The 20,502-nt window shown below is 39.0% G+C and overlaps 1 protein-coding gene across 18 annotated transcripts in view; it reads left to right on the forward strand.

The window, feature by feature from the left end:
- The window catches only part of LOC131220937 (probable LRR receptor-like serine/threonine-protein kinase At1g56130), a 129,309-nt gene that overhangs the window by 77,155 nt on the left and 31,652 nt on the right, over nucleotides 1-20,502 (forward strand). For 2 of the 18 annotated variants that reach the window (XM_058215885.1, XM_058215886.1), the window contains exons 18-19: nucleotides 20,083-20,154; nucleotides 20,239-20,304. The exons of the other annotated variants lie outside the window; for them this stretch is intronic. In XM_058215885.1, coding sequence (XP_058071868.1) covers nucleotides 20,083-20,154; nucleotides 20,239-20,304 — 138 coding nt within the window. The remainder of the gene's footprint in view (nucleotides 1-20,082; nucleotides 20,155-20,238; nucleotides 20,305-20,502) is intronic. 18 annotated transcript variants of the gene reach the window in all.

Below are 20,502 nucleotides of genomic sequence, written 5' to 3' on the forward strand. Positions count from 1 at the left end.
CTTCTTGCTTTCACGAGTATGCGGGAGTGGACTACGGTAGGGGTAATTCCGGAAGAACACCGGAGCCTGACATTCCTGACAAATCTGTACGGTATCTTCAGCCCTTTTTTTCCGGAAAAATTTAGTTTGCGAAACGGTTTGATGCTCTGGCATAGTGTGGTAGTTTAAACTCAGGCACTAGGAATTTGTAAAACTGGCGTACGAGTTACTAAGATCAACCGTCCAAATGTTGGACCCAGCTCCAATGGATTTTGGATCAAAACCTAGGCTTATTTAGCTTCTTGAGTGGCTGCTTGGTGGATATTTGATGTAGAGCTGAAATGAAAGCCATTCAATGGTCTGAATTCTAAAGAAAAGTATTCATTAATCAAAGGTTATGATCATTCAATCAATCCAACTTTAAAAAAAGAAATTATCTTCACTGGGTCTTTGTTTTTTGGCGTTTTCTTTGAGTTAATACATGCCACGTGTACACATTCTAAGTGCCTGAGTATGGGTGATTACAATGTGGCGGAGTAAAGTACTGGACGGAAATACCGTGCCATCCCGTCTCAAGTCGAGCCAGGACTCATTCAAAAAATGGAGGGAACAGGCATTTCTCGCGCCAGTGAGAGATGAGTCATGGTGTGGAACTGGATCGGTCGGACTGCATCCAAATCAACTCAGACGAGCGCATTTATCTCATCTGATTCGATTAAAAGATTGGGCCTGGTTAGTAATTGGACCAGTTAGGGTTAAGCTCATTGCTCTTAATATCTGAAATGGTTGAGCCAGGGATTTTAGGGTGGGTGTGGAGTTGGCTTAGGCCCGGATTCTGAACTGTTCCGGTCAGGCCAGCCTATTACATGCAAACCCATGCTAAAATTCTTAACCATCGCCTTCTTAAGTCCTAAGCTCACTCAATCAGGCCCACTATATTATTTGCTCAGAAATTCAATGGATCTACTCCTGCGGTGGTCCACACATGTAAAAAAAGAAGCGTATGGCTAGCAAACATTCAACTTACATTTGTGGCCTATCAATTTAGAGGCAAAGCTCTGTTAGTTTACCTAGGGAATCTACAAATTAGCCCCCTGCCTGATGAATGCCTTTGGTCTGGCCGCGGATCGGATACTGACATTATTGCTACTGAAGTGACGTCACCAAGCTCTATGTACCCAACCATGATCCATGTGTTGTATCCATACGGTACAACCATCTGTGGTGATCGTTTTATTGCATTGCAGAGAGAATAAGATTGATCTAAATTTCAAGCAGACCCACCACAGAAAACCGTGGGAGCCGTCACATCCACCGTTTAAGCATTTATAGGGCCCACGGTGATGTATTTTTGAGATCCATCTTACTCATAAGTTAAAGTAGAGATAGATGAAGTGAAAACAAAACTATCAGCTTCATCGGAAACCACAATGGACCCTAAGAAGTTTTGAACGGTGGATGTAACTGTCCCCACTATTTTTTATGGTGGGTCCACTTGAACTTTAGATCTATCTCATTTTCTTTGTAATGCAATAAAACGATTTCTAAAAATGGTTGGACGGTACGAATAAAACACAGGCATCATGGTGGGTCCAGAGAGCTCAATGACGTCACTTCGGCAGCGATCTGGCTACTGACCTTGTCAGCATCCAATCGGGGCCCATTGGTCTTGTACACGTGTCATGTGTCATCAAGTGTTTTCTATGTCTTGCAGGGATGTGTCATTAACTGGCATAGTGGGTTCCCTGCCATCGTCTATCGGCAGTTTTAAGCACCTGAGCTACCTGTAAGTATCGAATTTCTCTTGCACTAAAATATCCGCTGCTGCTGTTAGGCGATCCGGACCACTGACTAATTTCACTAAATCTCTAAAACATTCGTGGATCATCTGATTTTTGGATGGTCCGGAGCCGTCTGATTTTTCCCTTCAAATTTGGAACTCACATTAATTTTCTTGTAACCGTTCATCTGATAAGCATCAATTGCACTGTTAGAAAAACTTGATCAGTTCTATTTTAGATATATGCACCCATTCAAATCTTTCCCACAATTTGGATGGTCAGGATGGCTGCACACGAGTGCCACATGGTAGCTGGACAAGTCACCACCACTTTCCTAACGCGCGATAGTTTGTATCTGGTGCAACTAGTTGTATCTTATAAAGATTTTCACTTTCATACACGGTGATAAGTCCGATGGTTGATCTATTCGGCCAGGCAGGGAATCTGCCGCAACAAAAAGTACTGCACTTGTCAGGATGATCCTAGCCATCGATTTCAAGGACTTTTGAGGATGGTGATGAACAGTAATAAATAAAAGTCCACCAATGCCTTCAATTGGTGGCTAGGATACACCCAATGCAACGTGTCTTTTATAAATAAATCATCTGCAGACCGTCCTAACCATGGACCCCTTCTGGATGGCTCATACGCCAAAACTCACCAAGGGAGAAATCATATCTAATTGTGCAACAGTTGAATATGGAAATCGGACCAATTTCTTTCTAACCGTCAATTTGTAGCCTCCAGTTGGATGGCTAGGATTATCTGATCAGCATCATTTGGAATATCACGATTGATCTCTAGGGTACGTCAAATGAACAATACAAATCTCATCCATCTATATGCAATCGCATGTCCCACAGTGACATACGTGTAGGATCGGGGCATGCATTTTTGTCCGCTGATCACATTGTGAAGATCTTCTAGTCTGAAAATCAGGCCTTTTCACCGTTGGAGTAGTTACGCAACAAATGGATGGCTGGAAAAAATGCTTTAGCTACAAGTTTGTTTTGTACACCGTGGCCCACTTTGAACTAGAAGATCTAATCAGTGAGGCCCCCTTATGGAAAGCTCAGATCTGAGCACCTACGCCATATTCAAAGCTAATCAGTGGGGCATGCCATTTCTGTGGGGAATCCAAACCATTCAAACTTATAGGCTACACCGTAGATACACCTAGCACGAAAATCAGGCCAAACTTTTCACTAGGTGGGTCGCACTGTTGGAATGAGTAGATAACGGACGGTCTAACTCAACATCCAGGCATGGCCAATTTAATGATCGGACCTGCATAATTTTCGAAGCTAGATGATCTTCATCATGGGACCTAACATTGGCATGGTACGGATTTTCTACGCAAGTGGCATGTTGACAGGAAAGGTTTCGCTGCACCACAAGTAAACTTATTTCCAGCTGCACCTTCACTTCTCAGATGATAGAAAAATGACGAAGGTTATTGCAGTGTTTCCAATTATTCTTAGGATTAAAAAAATAATTATTAACTTTTAGGGCTTGCTATAAGCCAAATAACTACTTTGGATTGCTCCAACTTGATAAATAACGACAGTTTTTAGCCATTGATAAATAACAAAACATAATTAATTATTTATTTACAGGGATATAAGCTACAATAACTTCAATGGTTCGCTCCCACCTGAAATAGGGACTTTGCCAAGTCTGGAGCACTTGTAAATTCTGTTATTTATTTATTTATTCTTCTTTGGAAGTGCCATGGATATGTTTGGAGTTTTTAATTTTCCAACCAACATCATAGTTATTAATAGGCATCAATTTTTATTTTCTTCTTTTTCTTTTTGAGAAGGTTTAAGTCCTACCACTTAGACAATAAGCTATTGTCTACCCTTGTCTACCCAATGAATTATTTTCATCTCATCACGATCTTATAACATCCAACCTTACCAAGAGGTTGGCTGGAGGATAGCCTTGTACGAAAATCATTCCCATTGATTCATTAGGTGGGCTAGACCAAAAACAATTTTTATTTTGAGTTAATGCTTGCCACATGTACTCACTCTGAGTACCTGAGTATGGATATTCCTTATTCATAGCCAGGGTTGTACAATCAACCGATTGAGTTGAGGTGGCCAAGCTTGACTTAACTCATCTGCACTCCCTTTGAATTTGAGCTCTCCCTTAAGTTTACTATTAGAGTTTGTATTGTTTGACAAACCTTTTGAGGCGAGCTTGAGATGAGTTAGTAAATCGAGTCCAGGTAAACTTGCTCCTGACCCAACCCGGCCCAATGCAGTTCCAACCCTAACCTCAAATCAAATATTCAAAATCTTAAATATCAATTTTGAAATTTATAATTTTTCTATTTTCAAACAATTATTAAAAAAATAAAATCAAAAATTAGATTTAGATAGAAGTACATTACCGCGGAAAGAGAGAGACAGGAGCTTAGGCACGGTTGGTTGGATAAGAAAAAAAAATGTAAGAAAGTGACGAAAAGAGTACTGTTTATATATATATATATATATATATAGAGAGAGAGAGAGAGAGAGAGAGAGAGAGAGAGAGAGAGAGAGAGGCTCTGTTTCATGAGGTACAGGGGGTTTAATGAGGTTCTGCTTCATGTGAACCACTCAGATTTTCAAGACTCATCAGATATGATGAGTTCTCAAAACAGTTAGTATGTAGTATGTACAAACTGGTTTGCAGGTGAGCGTTATGCTATATGAGGCATGCTCACCTACGCACCTACACATGTGCACACCTTTGCACACATGTCATGGGTGTCTAATCCAAATGATCCATAATGCGGAATCCCATGAAACCTTAGGGGGTAAATTTTTGCCCTGATTTAAGATTCTGGTGGGCCATAGCAAAGAGAAATTCAAATCAAGGGAAGAAACTATTTGCATTTTTCATGGCCCACCGAAGTTTGTTCAAAGTAAAAATCGGTACTAGGCGGTTTCATGAGGTTCTGCTTCATGTGGACCGTTCAGATTTTCGAGACTCATCAGATATGATGAGGCCTTGACAGTTAGGTCATCTTAATGTATGTGTTGTATATATATATATATATATATATATATATATATATATATATATATATATATATATATATATATATATATATATATATATATATATATGTGGGAAAAGTTACTATGCGCTCGACCTCATGATAGACTCCCTTGAGGTCGAGCTGTGTGGGCCCCACCGTGATGCGTGTCGACCATCAACACCTTGCATTTGATGGGTTTTCTTTAAATTATGGGATATCCCAAAAATCAGCCGTACACGGAACTCAGGTGGGCCATACCATCTAAAATCATGTGAAGACATGCCAAAAACATATAAAAGCACTTGGTGGGGCCCACCTGAGTTTTGAATGCTGCTGAAACTTGGTCTGAACCCTCATCCAAGTGGGACACACATAATGGATGGGCTAGATTTGCAAACCACATCTCGGTGGGCCCAAAAAATGATTATGAATGTTTTAATGGTGCACGGCCCCTCCCCACTTCTATATGTGGTGTGGCCCACACAAGTCACGGATTGACTTGATTTTTGAGACCTAAGCCCACGATGGAATGGTGCATCTGACTGATGGGGTAGATGTTCGAAACACATCACGGTGGGGCCCACACAGCTCGACCTCATGGGACGGTCCCATCAGCTCAAGCGCATAGTACCTTTTCCCTATATATATATATATATATATATATATATATATATATATATATATATATATATATATATATATATATATAGAGTCATGCTCCCCTGCGCACCTACGCACATGCGTACCTTTGCACACGTGCCATGGGTGTCTAATCTGAACGGTCCATGTGATGCGGAATCCCATGAAACCCCATGTGACAAATTTTCACCCCGATCTAAAATTCTGGTGGGCCATAGTAAAGAGAAATGCAAATCAAGGGAGTAAACTGTTTTAATTTTTCATGGCCCATAAAAGTGTTAGATCAAAGTAAAACTTGGGTCCAGGGGGTTTCACGAGGTGCTGCTTCACATGAACGGTTCAGATTTTGGATCCACATCACGGATGATGGGTTCTCAAAAAAGTTTGTACGTAGTACGTACGAACTGGTTCACAGGTGAGCGTTTTCCTATATATATATATATATTCGAGTCGAATTGAGCTCGAGTTTCGAGTTTATTCGAGTTAGTGATAGACCTGGGGGTTTCAACACTAAATCATGGGTTCTGATACCTATGTGGTACATGTGAAAAATGGTATGAAATCAATAGTGGGCCAGGCTACCATTCCAACTCATCTGCTTTTGAGTTTAGTTGTGAGTCACCTGAGTTGGAAGTGAATCAGCCTGACTCGCCTCAGTCCGGGTGGAGTCATGGTGTCGAACTGGATGGGTTGGACTGAGTCCAAATAACTCAGACAAGTCGCATTTAATTCATTTGATTCATCTATCCGTAGCGGGTGTGCAAGTGAGTCGGGACTCAGCACGTGTTTGAAAGATTGGGCCTGGTTAGTAAATGGGCTGGGTAAGGGTCAAGCCTATTGTTCTTAATATCTGGCCGGGTCAGGCCGGGCTGTCAATGGGCCAGGCCTTGAGTTGGCTTCAGCCCGGATTTTGCAATGTTTGGGCCAGGCCTGACCCTTGAATCTATTACATGCAAACCCAGGCTAAACTTATTAACCATAGTTCTACTGAGTCCTACTTTCACTCAATTGGGCCACATTTTGTTACCTGGCTAAGAAATGCAATGGATCAACTCATGTGGTGGGCCCCACCTGATGAGCGGCGGCTTTATCTTGTACACGTGTCACACGTCACCACCTAGTGTTTTCTGTATATATTGCAGGAATGTGTCAACTAATTCCATAACGGGTCCCTTTCCAGCATTCATCGGCAACATAACCAGCATGCTGTACTTGTAAGTATCTAAAATTTTACCACAGCGTGTTGCTGTTATTTATCATTCGTTAACAGTCCACATGGCATGGTTGTAGGGTAATCCAGACCATCCAAATCTATGAAACATTCGTTGAAGTAGCATACACAAGAGCTTGATATGAGTCATCTGACTTTTCCTTTAAATTTGGAACACTTGTTAATTTACTTTCAACTGTTCATCCGGTGACCGTCAATTGGATGGTTAGGATTACTTTATCAGCTGGATTTTAGATATATGCTCCATCCACAGTTTCCTCACAATTTGGATGGTGTGGATAGCTGCACATGAGTGCCACACGGTATGTGAATGAGCCACCACCACTTAACTGTAACATTGTTGACACCTTGAAGTCGGTGAGATCTAATTTTCCATCCGTTAACAAGTGTTTTCCGTATATATTGCAGGGATGTCTCAGAAAATTACATGACGGGTCCCTTGCCAGCATCTATCGGCAATTTAAAGCACCTGAGCTACCTGTAAGTATTGAAATTTCTCCCACAGTATTCTTCTTTTTTTTTTGGTTGTAACACGCACACACACACCCACACTCCCACAGTATCTGCTGTTGCTATTACTTATCACTTGTTAACCGTCCACAAGGCATGGTCGTAGGGCGACCCAGACCATCCAAATATCTGAAACATTCATGGATGCAGCATACACAAGGGAAAAAAAATTACACCAAGTGTTTGATAAGATCCATCTGACTTTTCCCTTTGAATTTGGAACACTCGTTAATTTAATTTTAATCGTTCACCCAATGACCATCACTTGGATGGCTAGGATTACTTTATCATCCGGATTTTAGATATATACTCCATCCATAGTTTTCCCACATTTTGAATGGTCTGGATAGCTCCACATGAGTACGACATGTTATCCCAAGGAGTCATCACCACTTTCAAAGGGGCGGTTAACTGCTACAGTGGTTTGTATCCGGTGCAATCAGTTGTATCTTATAAAGCTTTTACATATTCATACATGGTGATAAATCCAGTGGTTGATTTGTTGGCTCTGGCATGAAATGTGCCTTGCCTAAAAAGACCATAGCAGTCTGTATGATCATAACCACCGATTTAAAGGACTTTTGGGGATGGGAATAGACGGTTATAAATAAAAGTACAACCAATGCCTCCAATTGGTGGCTAGGAACTGGTCAACCATTAATTATGGACCTCTGAAGTCGGTGAGAGGTAATTTTCCAACCGTTGAACTTGGAAAACTGACCAGTTTCTTTCTAACCGTCCGTTGGTGGCCTCCTGTTGGAAGGTTAGGATTATCTGATCAGCATTTGGACTGTCACAACTGATCTCGATGGCACAACAAATGAAGAATACAAATCTCATCCGTCCACATGCAAACATATGTCCCACAATGGCATACGTATAGGATCAGAGCTTTCCATCCGCTGATCAGGCCTTTTCCGGTTGGGGCGGACACACAACAAATGGATGGCTGGATAGAAGTTACTTTAGCTAGAAGTTTGTTTTGTACACTGGTCCACTGGAGGAGTAAACCTACAAGATTTTTGAGCCAGACCCATCTGATTGTTTGATCTAGATGATCATCATCATGGGGTGGATTAGTTGTGGCCCCGGCCTCACCCAAGATGGTGCCGCCCTTGTGTGTTTTCATCCTCTGGGTTTACTGAATCTCTTCCCATTTATCCATGCTAGAAAATAAGTATAGTAGTCCACATAACTATTTAAATTTATAGTATGTGGAATCTGTGCCATATACCAGATCACCATCAGTGATTGGAAGTTCATAACCATTCGTCTGCACTTGAGACACTACAAGGACTTTCTGACTATCTTCCTCAGGCATCGTGATGATCATATGCATACACACCACTATGGGACATGTGGCATAAATGTACGTGAAGCATCATGGGCCTGCTTTATATGGGTCACCGAAAACCCACATTGGACAGTTGATTCTCATTGGCTGATTGATTGATGAACACTAGTAGGTGGTTGAGATTGAGATGAAAAATAGTCAACAGTTTGAAATGAAAATACATATTGATCAAAGGTCAGGATGGTTTAATCAATCTGCTTAGAGGGATGTATCCTTCATCAGTGGGTCCCACTGTTTGGACGGTTTGGATTGAGCTACCTGTAAGTTATGTTGTAGAGTAGCCGGGCGCATCCCATTGCTCTCAAACTCTCTCCCCAGCTGTACCTTCTTTCTCCTCAGCACATGAAGATCCAGACCGTTCATCTAGAAGCTTTCATAGTATAAGCTCATTATGAAAAGAATTTCATTGGTTGGGGATCATCATTGCTGATATGAAAGGGCGAGGAAAGATTTTTTTTTTTTTTCTAGATGGGCCATCTACGGTGGGAGTGTCTAGATGAACGGTCTAAATCGTTCAGGTGGTGCAGCACATATTGTCATGAAGCCATATCTTTCCCGCCAACATGCCACTTCTGTGGGGAATCGACACTGTTCAAAATGGTAGGCTCCACCATGAAGATACCTGGCACACAGAAATCAGGCCAGACCTGTCAACAGGTGGGCTGCACCGTTGGAATGAGTGGATAAGCGACGGTGACTCAACATCTAGGCATGGCCAACCTAATGACGGACCCATCTGATTGTTTGAGCTAGATGATCATCATCACCCAAGACAGTGCGGCCCTTACCATAGGGCCCACCTTGATGTGTGTAATCTATATCCACACCATCCATCCGTTTTACCAGATTCCTGGATCATTTTAGGTCATGAGCCCAAAAATGAAGAAGATCCAAATCTCAAGCGGACCATACTTGAAACTGTGGTGATTGAAGGCCCTACCATTAAGTAATTTCCTAGGGCCACTATACTGTTTGTTTACATAATGTTTATTTTCCATCCAACCTGTTGATAAGGTAACATAAACCTGCTGATCCAAAACTTATGCTGCCCATTAATGGTCAATCATCACCATTTCCTATAGTATTGTCCACCTGATCAGAATTGGATCTGCTTTATTTTTAGGCTCATGCCATGAAATGATCCGGCAAACTGATGGATGGCATGGATGTAGAATACATACATCAATGTGGGCCCCATGGTAAGGACCTCATCATCTTGGGTGGGGCCCGGCCGCACCTAAACCGCTCCCCTTCATCATAGGACCTGACATTAGCATTGTAAGGCTGTTCTGCACAAACAACACGTTGGCAGGAAAGGTTTGGTTGCACCACAAGTTAGCATATTTCCATCTGCGTGTTCAGTTCTCAAATGACAGAAAATTGATGTAGGTTATTGTAGTGATTTCAGGCCAAAACAGGATGCTTTTGGTTATGAAATGATTAATTAATTATTTTTATTTATTTATTTTTATTTTCAGGAATATAGCCGAAAACAACTTCACTGGTTCGCTCCCACCTGAGCTGGGGAATTTGACAAGTCTGCTAACACTGTAACTTCTCTTATTATTATTATTATTATTATTATTATTATATTTAATTATTCTTCTGCAGAAATATCATATGATGCATTTGGAATTTCAAATTTACCACCGAATTTATAGAGATTAATATGTAAATATTTTTTTGCCTTTCTTTTCTCTAAGTTTTCTTTCTGAGAAGCTTTTTGCCGGACCAGCTGAATCATAAGTTACTGTCCACCCAGTGAATTACATACAACCTTCTTATAGGTTGGCTCCACCATGAGAATAGCCTTGTACAAAATTCAAACCCATCTACTCATTAAGTGGACCACACCATAACAACAATATTTACAATTGATAAGTAATAAAATACAAGTGTGGTTCACTCGATGAGAGGATGTGGTGATCTTCACAAAACGTAATCCCAATAATTAGGCCAACTTATAGGACAAGGATGGATGTCACACACACATCAAATATTGGAATTTATTTGCTAAGTGGACTGTAACCAGTTGGACTCTTTATTTTTAACCTTTCCTCATGAAATTAAAAAAAAAAAAAAAAAAAAAAAAAAAAAAAAGAGAAGAGAAGAGTTAGGAAGCATTGGTGCAGCTGAACAAAACTGTTTTACGGTGGTATGGTAGCAGCAAAATGTTAGCCTTGAGTGGTTGTTGGAATGAGTAAAATTCCCTTCCCTGGACGCTTTGTTTACATTAATTACATGGCTGTTCAAAGTACCCTTTCAGCCATTTTAACTGCTTTGACCATTTGAAAAATGTAACTCAGTGGTCAGCTACTTTTGGTCCGTTGAAATGGTGTGAGCATTCCTCCAACTGAAAATAGCAGGAGAAATTGTAATACTGGATTCATTATCTATACTTGCTTTTCACAGATCCATTGGTAGCTGTGGGCTAAGCGGCGAGATTCCTTCAACATTTGCCAACTTGATTAACGTGAATATCTTGTAAGAGCTCGTGATTATAAGCCACATGGAAGCCATCAAAATCGCAGGCCCCACCTTTGATTTCTCTTGAACTAACACTAGTACAACTTATGGTGTGCAATCCGATGGGCATTAAAATGGAAAAATTCGCAATGGTCTGAATACAACAGATCCTAATGCCTATTATCCAGAGCTCAGGATCATTCGATTGATCTGATTTTTGGATTATGACCCATCTACTGTGGGGCCCATGATTTCGGATGGCTCAATTTTTGTTACTTGTATGCCATGTCTATCTTTTCTTATCCCTTGATTTAATAATATCCGCATTTGCGGTGGAAAATATGATTGAATTTCAGGTGGGCATCTGATAACAACTTCACAGGAAAAATACCTGATTTCATTGGGAGTTGGGCTCTCACTTATTTGTAAGCTAGTACTTACGAGTTCTATACTGATAATAACTCCTATCTTTCTCATTTGGTACGCATGGGATTGCGTAACAAAGTCTCCCACCATCCATTGGTGGGACAGGAATTCTATCCACACTCAATGTAGGTTTGGTGCCACATGCTGTTCTGAATGTGGATAGGAATTTGCACCATGTTCAATGATCGGTCATCTAGTGGGACACGTGTACGTTAAATGTAGACAACTGGCCTTTTTTTTTACCTGCAAGTGGGACCTACTATGTGAGTAGCATAGTGAGTGCACTTAGCAGATCTCATTTTCTTGATACGCGCCATGCTATACTTCTTTAAAGAGTATTTGTAATGCTGAAAATGTTGATGCAGGAGTATGCGAGGCAATGCTTTCGAGGGTCCCATACCATCGAGTTTTTCTAATTTGACCTCAATGGTATATTTGTGAGTGTTGGTGTTCATTAACTTGTTTTAATATTTTATTTTTCTCCCTTTACATTACTAATTTCCGATATTGGAATTTGTGCTCCAGGGTGTGTTTGGTTGCACCAAATATCATGAAATAATTTCATGATATTTGGTGCAACTAAACACAGCCCAGGTAGAATTTTCAAAATTAGCAAAATGGGTCTCTTCTGTTGTGTAGGAAAAAAGGACATAGCTCTTTTATATCCGTATGTGAATATCTTGATTTTTAAAGTGAACTATTTGTGAGTGTCAGTGTTCATTAACTTGTTTTAATCTTCAATAGTCTTCATTCGTATTACTAATTTCTGATATTGGAATTTGTGCGCTAAGGGTGTGTTTCGTTGCACTAAACATTGTGAAATTTCATGATATTTGGTGAAACCAAACACACCCCAAGTAGAATTTCCAAAAATCACGAAGTGGGGTCTCCTATGTTGTGTAGGAAGTAGCTAGCTCTTTTCTATCCAGGCGAATATCAATTGATTTTTAAAGTAAAACTCATCAAAATCGTGATTTTTTTTTCTCCAAACATGGCCTTGTACTCGTACAGGAGGATCAGTGATGTGTCTAATGGGAGCTCCTTGTTGACTTGTATTGAGAATATGACATCTTTACGCATCTTGTAAGGCCATATGATCTCAGCATGTGTAGTAATACTAATCTGTTAGATTATATTTTTCTTTTTTCATCCATGCCTAGAAAGTTAAAATGACATACTCATATTACTTTTATGCTTTCTCTACAGAGTCCTAAGAAACAATATGATTTTTGGTACTATCCCGCCCACCATTGGAAAAAAATCATTGCAGCATATGTGAGTTTTTCTAATTATGTTTGGTTCAAATTATAATTTCTTATGTTTCATGAGTTCATACATTTGCAGTGTATATATATATATATATATATATATATATATATATATATATATATATATATATATATGAGTGGACCCTGGTGCCTTCAAGTCACCGGTTTACATGGGGCACAGGTGAATGAGATCAGAACTGTTCATTCGGCAGTGATTTGTCCTAGTCCAAAAAACACATTGCTTGGATGATCCTAAGTAACTCCTGACATTTAGTGAGAAAAGGGTTCATTTTATAGATGGTTAGGATAAGACCAATAATAGAAATTTTGGGTTAGTGGCCCATCAATAGTAGAGCGGATGAGATGCCTGCTCTAGTGTATGATGCATGCCACACGGGCATGAAGTTCATGGATATTTGATTTGCTGGACATGGGCCTATGGGGCCCACTTGTGGGTAACCACAAGTGGGTGGGTCCCATGCTAGTTTTCCTCTTATTATTATTATTTTCTAATTTCTCTTAACAGTTTAAAGTTGAATTTTAAACTCCGAGCTTTAAATTTAACTTTAAATTTGATATTAGAATAAGATAATATTGGATAAGATTGAATAACTTCTAGCCACATCCAACCTCACCGAAGTAGAGAAGGGTGTGAAGAGGTAATGAGAAAGATTACCGTCTTTCTCAAATAATCAAAACCTTGAATCCATAAGATAGTTCTTGAATTTATAGAAAATAATAAAAGAAAAGTCAAATATTTTATTGAATAATGTGTATTATTTACTAGCTTTCAATTACACCACTAATAAAGAAAAATAAAACCCTAATTCATAATTAACAAAAATAGTAAAATTCTAACCCTAATAAAAGTCTTATTTAAGCTAAAATAGAAATTACTAGAAATAAATTTTTTTTTCCTTCTAAAAACAAAAGGTCCTAAATAAACTTTAGAAGAGCATTCTTGGCATGATTAGAATTAAATTTTTATGAAAAGATAGAAATCTAAAACTCCAAAACTAATAAAATACGATAAAAATAAAAAATACTAAAAATAATAATTTTTTCCTAAAATTCAATTTTGAACTGGAAGTGTCCGTTTTCTCACGAAATGGACAGACGCGGTCGGTTGACCCTGAATGGCCTATTACAATAAAGATTGATAGGTCGTGCCTCCCATAATAATACCCAGATTGAAAGTTATGGCCGATTTATGGATCACATTTCAAATAAAAATTTCTTCCTATTCAAATTGAATTTCTTTAAACCAGATGTGCCCGGGGCCCAGTTATATCATGCCCTATGTAGGATTGGGCTCGGATTTGACGGATTACTTCTGCTTCCATTTGGCCTTCTTTTCATCCAGTCATGCTATGAATGTCTCTGTGCCACATCCTAAATTACTCCCCTCCACTTAGAAAGAACCTATCCTTGAGTTATTCAATAGATAATTGGCTCATGATACTCATATTAGTCAGCTATAATGAAATTCCATGACATCTCCATGCCATTGGGAGGATAAAAAATATAAGCACTGATCTTCATTTTTATTTATTTATTTATTACTTTTTATATGTCCTAGCTAAAATCTGTACGTGAATAAGTGAACTACTATATTATCACCCACTTCAAACACCTTTGGCATCGGTGTTTATCAACCACTTCCTTGGCATTAGACTCTAGTAACTTTTTAGGCGTCAATTGGGTTGGGACAGCAAATGGGCTCATGCCCTCTTTCATTAGACCCATACAAATCAGTTCCTCGACTTGCCCTTGTAAGATATCTCAATTTTCGGAATAATTCGATAATGAGGGTGATTGGGTAGAGTAGAGTTGCTTTTGGGATAAGGCCAATATGATGTTGTATATACCACACGGGGTATAACCTATCGGGAAGTTCATCATGCATGATTGCATTGAATTCCTGTAATGGTAGTTTCATCTCCTCAAGAATATTCATGGGATCCACTTCTTTCCCCTTTACAATCGATGCATATGTCTCTCTTATCTCCTCGGATTCCTTCACAAAATCCCTTATGGTTAGGAGGGACCGCCCCTCCACTTTAGAAGTCACGAGTATTATTGCACCGATTTGTACACCTTGTTTGTTAATCACATGAGTTCATGTGTCATATAGTCAGTTGAGCCCTTAGAAGTTGAAGACCGAAGACACAAGATGACATGAGCATCAAGTCGCAAAGAACATGTTTATGAGATACCTTGGTGACCCTAACCCTTGACCCAAAATAAACCTTGAACCTCTAGATGATCCTAACCCTATAGGTAAACCTTGTTGATCATCCCTTAACCTTAAAAGCTTAATTGAGACATGATAAGTAATGTTATAAGATGTGCAAAGCTACTGTGAAACCATATGTCCAAAACAATAATTTTTCAAGTGCTAGTCGATCTCATTAAGCAGTCCTCGAGAGTTTTTCAATGGAATCGAAGATCCCCTCAATGACATCAAGTAGGTAACTCAGATCCATTTAGAAGATTATGATCTTTTTATTCTAGTTTCTTGATGGCATCGAAGACTAACTTGGGACGGTCTCTTGGCAAGCTGTCAAATACATATTCTACTATCTGTGAGGAACCAATGATCTAATGCTATGTTATGAAGGCACAAATCTCGAACTCAATGGTTATTCAGATGTCGCTTGGGGTAATGACACCGATGAGCGAAAGTCTACTTCAAGATATGTCTTCTTTCTCTGAGGGAGAGCTATATCTTAGTCGAATAAGAAACAAACACCCACTACCCTTTCATTTATAGAGTCCAAAAACATTACATGTTGTGTTGCAGTTCAAAAGTGTATATGGTTCGCAAATTTTACAAGGTCTAACTATTGTACCATCCATTCGTGAGCCTACATCATTGAAGATAGGCAACACATCTGTCATTGACTTGGAAAATGACCCCAAACACTAATAGAAGTTCAAGCATATTGAGATTAAATATTCTTACGTCCATGATCAAGTGAGAGATAAAAAGGTCACCCTCAGCTATATTCCTACAAAGGAGAAGTTAACTGATCCTATGATGAAACCTATAACTAAGATCTATTCTAGGTTTACATTAGGCTAATGGGATTAAGAATAGCTTGTGTGATATGATTGTAACTTGTACTCATTATCCTTCATTAATGAATAATACATCTTTTTATTTAGTATTAAACACTTTTGTTGAATAAATGTGTAAATTATCAACATTTGTCTTGAGTTCTTATTGGATCTCAACCTTCGTTGACAGGCCATCACCCATTCTCATGGGTTGATCAATCCTAAATGTACAAGAGAGGTGCAATTAGGGTGATGGTCATACGTTGAAACATGAACCGCCCTCTATTGTGAAGAATAGGGGATGGAGATATGAGTGCGTCATATCCGCCTTCAATATTAAAAGATTGAAGATGAGACTACTCAAGTTGAATAACATAAATGCTTCAGTTCTCTTCATGTGATTAATGTTATGGCCTAAATAGGAGTTAGGTCATGAGGTTATGAGATAAGTCATATCTCACGTAAGATGATTTGTGTATTATAGACCTAACATATGCTTAGTATTGTTGACTTTACATCATAGATTGTAGCAACGTGCATGGACCTTTTACCTGCAGATTGCTTTATTTCGATCTAATCATTGTAACATGTGAGTAACCAGACCCGTAGGTGACTCGTGCCCTTAGCCACTCACCTTTTGTGTTTAGGATGATGAGATTGAATGTCACTACTTTAGTATATAATAATAAAGGGCTCTTGATTGGTCATACTTGGTTACGCTATGAAAGTGGCTTGATTAATTCTAAATTATATATCTGTATGGGAAAAATGTCATGATAGCTACACCAAGGGATCATTTGGTATCTCTACTCTAATTCAATAAGAGTTTTTTTTTTTTTTCAATAAAAGCTACTTTAATAAGCTCATTTTGTTTATTAAAATCACTCTTTTAAAACCAGAAAAGCTATTATTTGAAATAAGCATGTTTGGTAAAACATTTAAATAATAGCTTTTTTAGAGTAGTTGATATCATTTTTTAAGATTACGAAACCTCTATTATAGGAGCAATCCAGATAGTTGTTTTGGTGGATCTCACCATATATGGACCATGCTCCAAATGGAAAAAGACTGAATGATTACATACAATATTCATGTTTTAAGACATTTGAGCCATCCACTATGTTGGATATCGGATGTGGATCATCCATCATATTGAGCCCACCTTTGACGTGGACCATCCATCGTGTGAACTAAACATTCAAAGTGAGTCTTCCATCATACAAGGCCTGTCTTGGATGTGGACCATTCATCATTAAGGGCACACCTTGATGTAGGCCATCATCATTTGGGCCCCACCATCAATGCTAATTGTCCTTTATATGGGCTTCCTCAATGTTCACTACCCATCACCCATCATGTAGAGTCCACATTTGATGTGTCCATAGTGTGGGCCCTACCTTTGAAATGGATTGTCCATCATATGGGGCCTGCTTTTGATATCCATCATTCATCATGTGGGGCGCACCTTCTATGTGGATCATCCATCATATGACCCACTTTCGATATGGGTCATTCATCATGTAAGATCTTAGATGTATACCATCCATTAGGTAACAACGTGGGCCATCCATCCTGTGAAGCCCACTCCATCATTATGTGGGCTCACCTTGATATGGACCATTCATTGTGTGGGGCCTCACCTTCAATATGGGTTGTTCATCATGTGGGTCTACCTTCAATGATCATCATCCATCATGTGGGTCCCACCTTTGATCTGGACCATCTATCAAATGGGGCCCACTTCATGTGGATGTTCCATCATGCTAGGCCACACTTTGATACAGGACATCCAACATGTGGGGCCCACCTTTAATGTGAACCATTCATTATGTGGGTCAACTTTTTTTTTTTTTTTTTAATAACAATTTCTTCATTATGTGGGTCAACTTGATGTAGACCATACTTCATGTGGGGTTCCACGTTGAATATAGGTCATTCATCATGAGGGGCCCACCTTTGATGTCCAGCATCCATCATGTGGGTCCCACCTTTATTGTGGATCATCTATCATGTGGGGCCCACTTGATGTGGATAGTTCATCAGGCTAGGTAACATTTCGATCTGAGCCATCCATCATGTGTGACCCACCTTTGATGTCCATCATCCATCATATAGGTCCAACCTTTGAGGGTAACGACCCTGCTAACGGGATGGTCGGCCTGGGCAGCAGCTTATAGGAGTCCTCTTTCATCAGGGACTTCTCCCTCCTCCCCCGTCAGGTTAGGGGCAGCATTTTCCTTGACAAAGTTGGCCTCGGCACCGTTCGCATGGCCCCAGACAGGATTAGTACTGGCTAGCTCAGTCCCGGTGTCAGTCGGACCTCAATTTTCTTTGTTGAGGTTTGTCCTTTTGTTCATGATCGTTATGTCTTGTCCTTTACGATAGGTCCCTATCAGACTCTTTCATCCTGAAGGGGCCCGAATGTCCTCTTGTTCTTCTTTGAATATATGAATGAAATGCTACAAAATTTTTTTTTTTTTAAAGGTCCAACCTTTGCTGTGGACCATTCATCATGTGGGCCCACCTTTAATGTCAACCTTCTATCATGTGGTCCCACATTTAATGTCCATATCCATCATGCAGGGCCAAACTCAAAGCGATTATAAAGAGAAGATAAGAGGGCAAGATGGGAATTACTTAAAAGGTTTAAATACAAACTTGTCCAAAAATTAGCAAAAAATGTCTACTTGCTTCTATTCCAAAAAGTAACCCCTCCTCAACTATAAAATTGGAGCTTATATATTACTTTCTAAACAAATAAACCCCATAATTAGACTTTTACCAAATAGCCTAAAATCTTATTGAAAAAAAAAAAAAACCGATAAGCTCTTGTTTGTAAACATGCTAAACGCCACCTAAGTTTCTAGAAATATTAATGCCCACTTAAAGACTTATTCCTCGACATTATCAAGTTTTTGACAGTTTTTTATAAATAATATTATTTTAGAAGTATATATATTATATAGTATTATTTTAAACTAATTTAAATTTATGTTTGTAAAAAATCATGTTTTTAGAATAACTCGATAAATTGGGTAAGTGTGTATGTTGGCTGAGTACTCCAAACTAGGAGTCAACTCTATCATGTGTGGTCATACGGAGTAAGACAAGCATTGCAAAACTTGGGTTATTGATAGCTAATTAGGTGGTCACTTAATACTTAGAAACCTGTAAGAAAATAATGGTGATCCACTTGATCTTATGCCTTTGATTTCTTTTGCCGTGATTTTTATTTTGGTTGTTATGAGATGAGATAGATGGATAATCTATATTGTGCTCATCCCACAATGTGATTGAGTGAAATATGTTGGACATAGGCTCGTGGGGCCCACTTGTGGGCAACCTCTAGTTGGTGGGTCCCATGTAAGTTTCCTCCTTTTATCATTTTTATCTCTTTGTAGTTTAAAGTTGAATTTCAAACTCCAAGGTTTAAAATTAACTTTGAATTTGAGATCGGGATAAAGTGAGATTGGATGAGACTGAATAACTTCTAATCTCATCCAAAGTCCTTAACCCTTCCTTTTAAATAGGGATGAGATCATTCATAAATGGTATTCTATAGTTTTAATAGAAATGGAGAAATAATATATCACAGATTTTGTCCATCCGGCCCATCCCTTATATGATCCAAATCATTAATCATATTCAAAGGTCATTTTGACCGTAGAATTAAAGGGGTAATAAGACCTCTCTACTCCCATAGTGGTTAGGTGGACCATTGGACGTGCATAGTTGATCTTCAACTTTTACGAAGGTCCTATATTGTGCAGACTATGAGATCTTACGAGCCACCCATCCGGGCCAACTTTCTTGATCAACTTCAGCACACGTCTTGGTATAAAAAACAGACCGGGGGTGTTAAACATAGGCAAATTTAGCATTAAAAAACTCATTGAGTCAACTCAACTGGATTGAGTTCTGAGTAAAGTCAAATCAATGAGGAACTTATTTACTAATTATAAAACTCAAATGGGTTTCCTTATTTTCGTTAGTTTGTGAATTTTATAATATATTTTTTTTAATGGTTATTAGTTTCTACTTTCAGCTTTTTGGGCAAGGCTTCGACTCAAGCTGACCCAATGGACTTTCCCATTTGAGTCAACTTTCCCGGTTTTTGAAACATCAGAGAGATACAAATTTTGCTAGTACTATTTGACATTTGTTGCTTTTCACATTTGGGCTGACGTGTTATGCCTCCCCACAGTATGATCAGGACCATTCATCTAGTAGGCCATATAAAGGACCTGTCACATGCTGTCGATCTCTGACTCGGCTTCTTAGTAATTTCATATCAATTTTGATTTTATTCTAACGTATTAAGTTGTTTGCTTTTGTAGGGATTTAAGCTTCAACAATTTAAGTGGCCCAATTCCAGATTCTCTCTTCAATATGAGTGCCCTTGTTGTCCTGTGAGAATTAAACAGCCTTTCCTCAATCCATTTTTCTTTACAGAAGTCTTTTTGATGTATGTATCTGATCATTGCGATTTTCAGGTTTCTTGGAAACAACAGCTTATCCGGTACACTGCCATCCCAAAAAAGTGAAACACTTCGTAACATGTATGTTGTCTGACTCATTTGTACTGATCTTATAGCCTTAGGCTTGTTCGGATACACAATCGAGTTGAATTTCAATCCCTAACTCTATTATTAGGTAAAAGAAAAGAGAAAGAATGGAACAATAAAACTAGGTTTAGTGCAAACCCTAGCTCTGGTTCCATCCAGAAGGGAGGTGAAATTTGGGAAAAAAGTCGTGTT

The sequence above is a fragment of the Magnolia sinica genome, chromosome 12, assembly GCF_029962835.1.
Source record: "Magnolia sinica isolate HGM2019 chromosome 12, MsV1, whole genome shotgun sequence".
In the NCBI taxonomy this organism is placed as follows: Eukaryota; Viridiplantae; Streptophyta; class Magnoliopsida; order Magnoliales; family Magnoliaceae; genus Magnolia; species Magnolia sinica.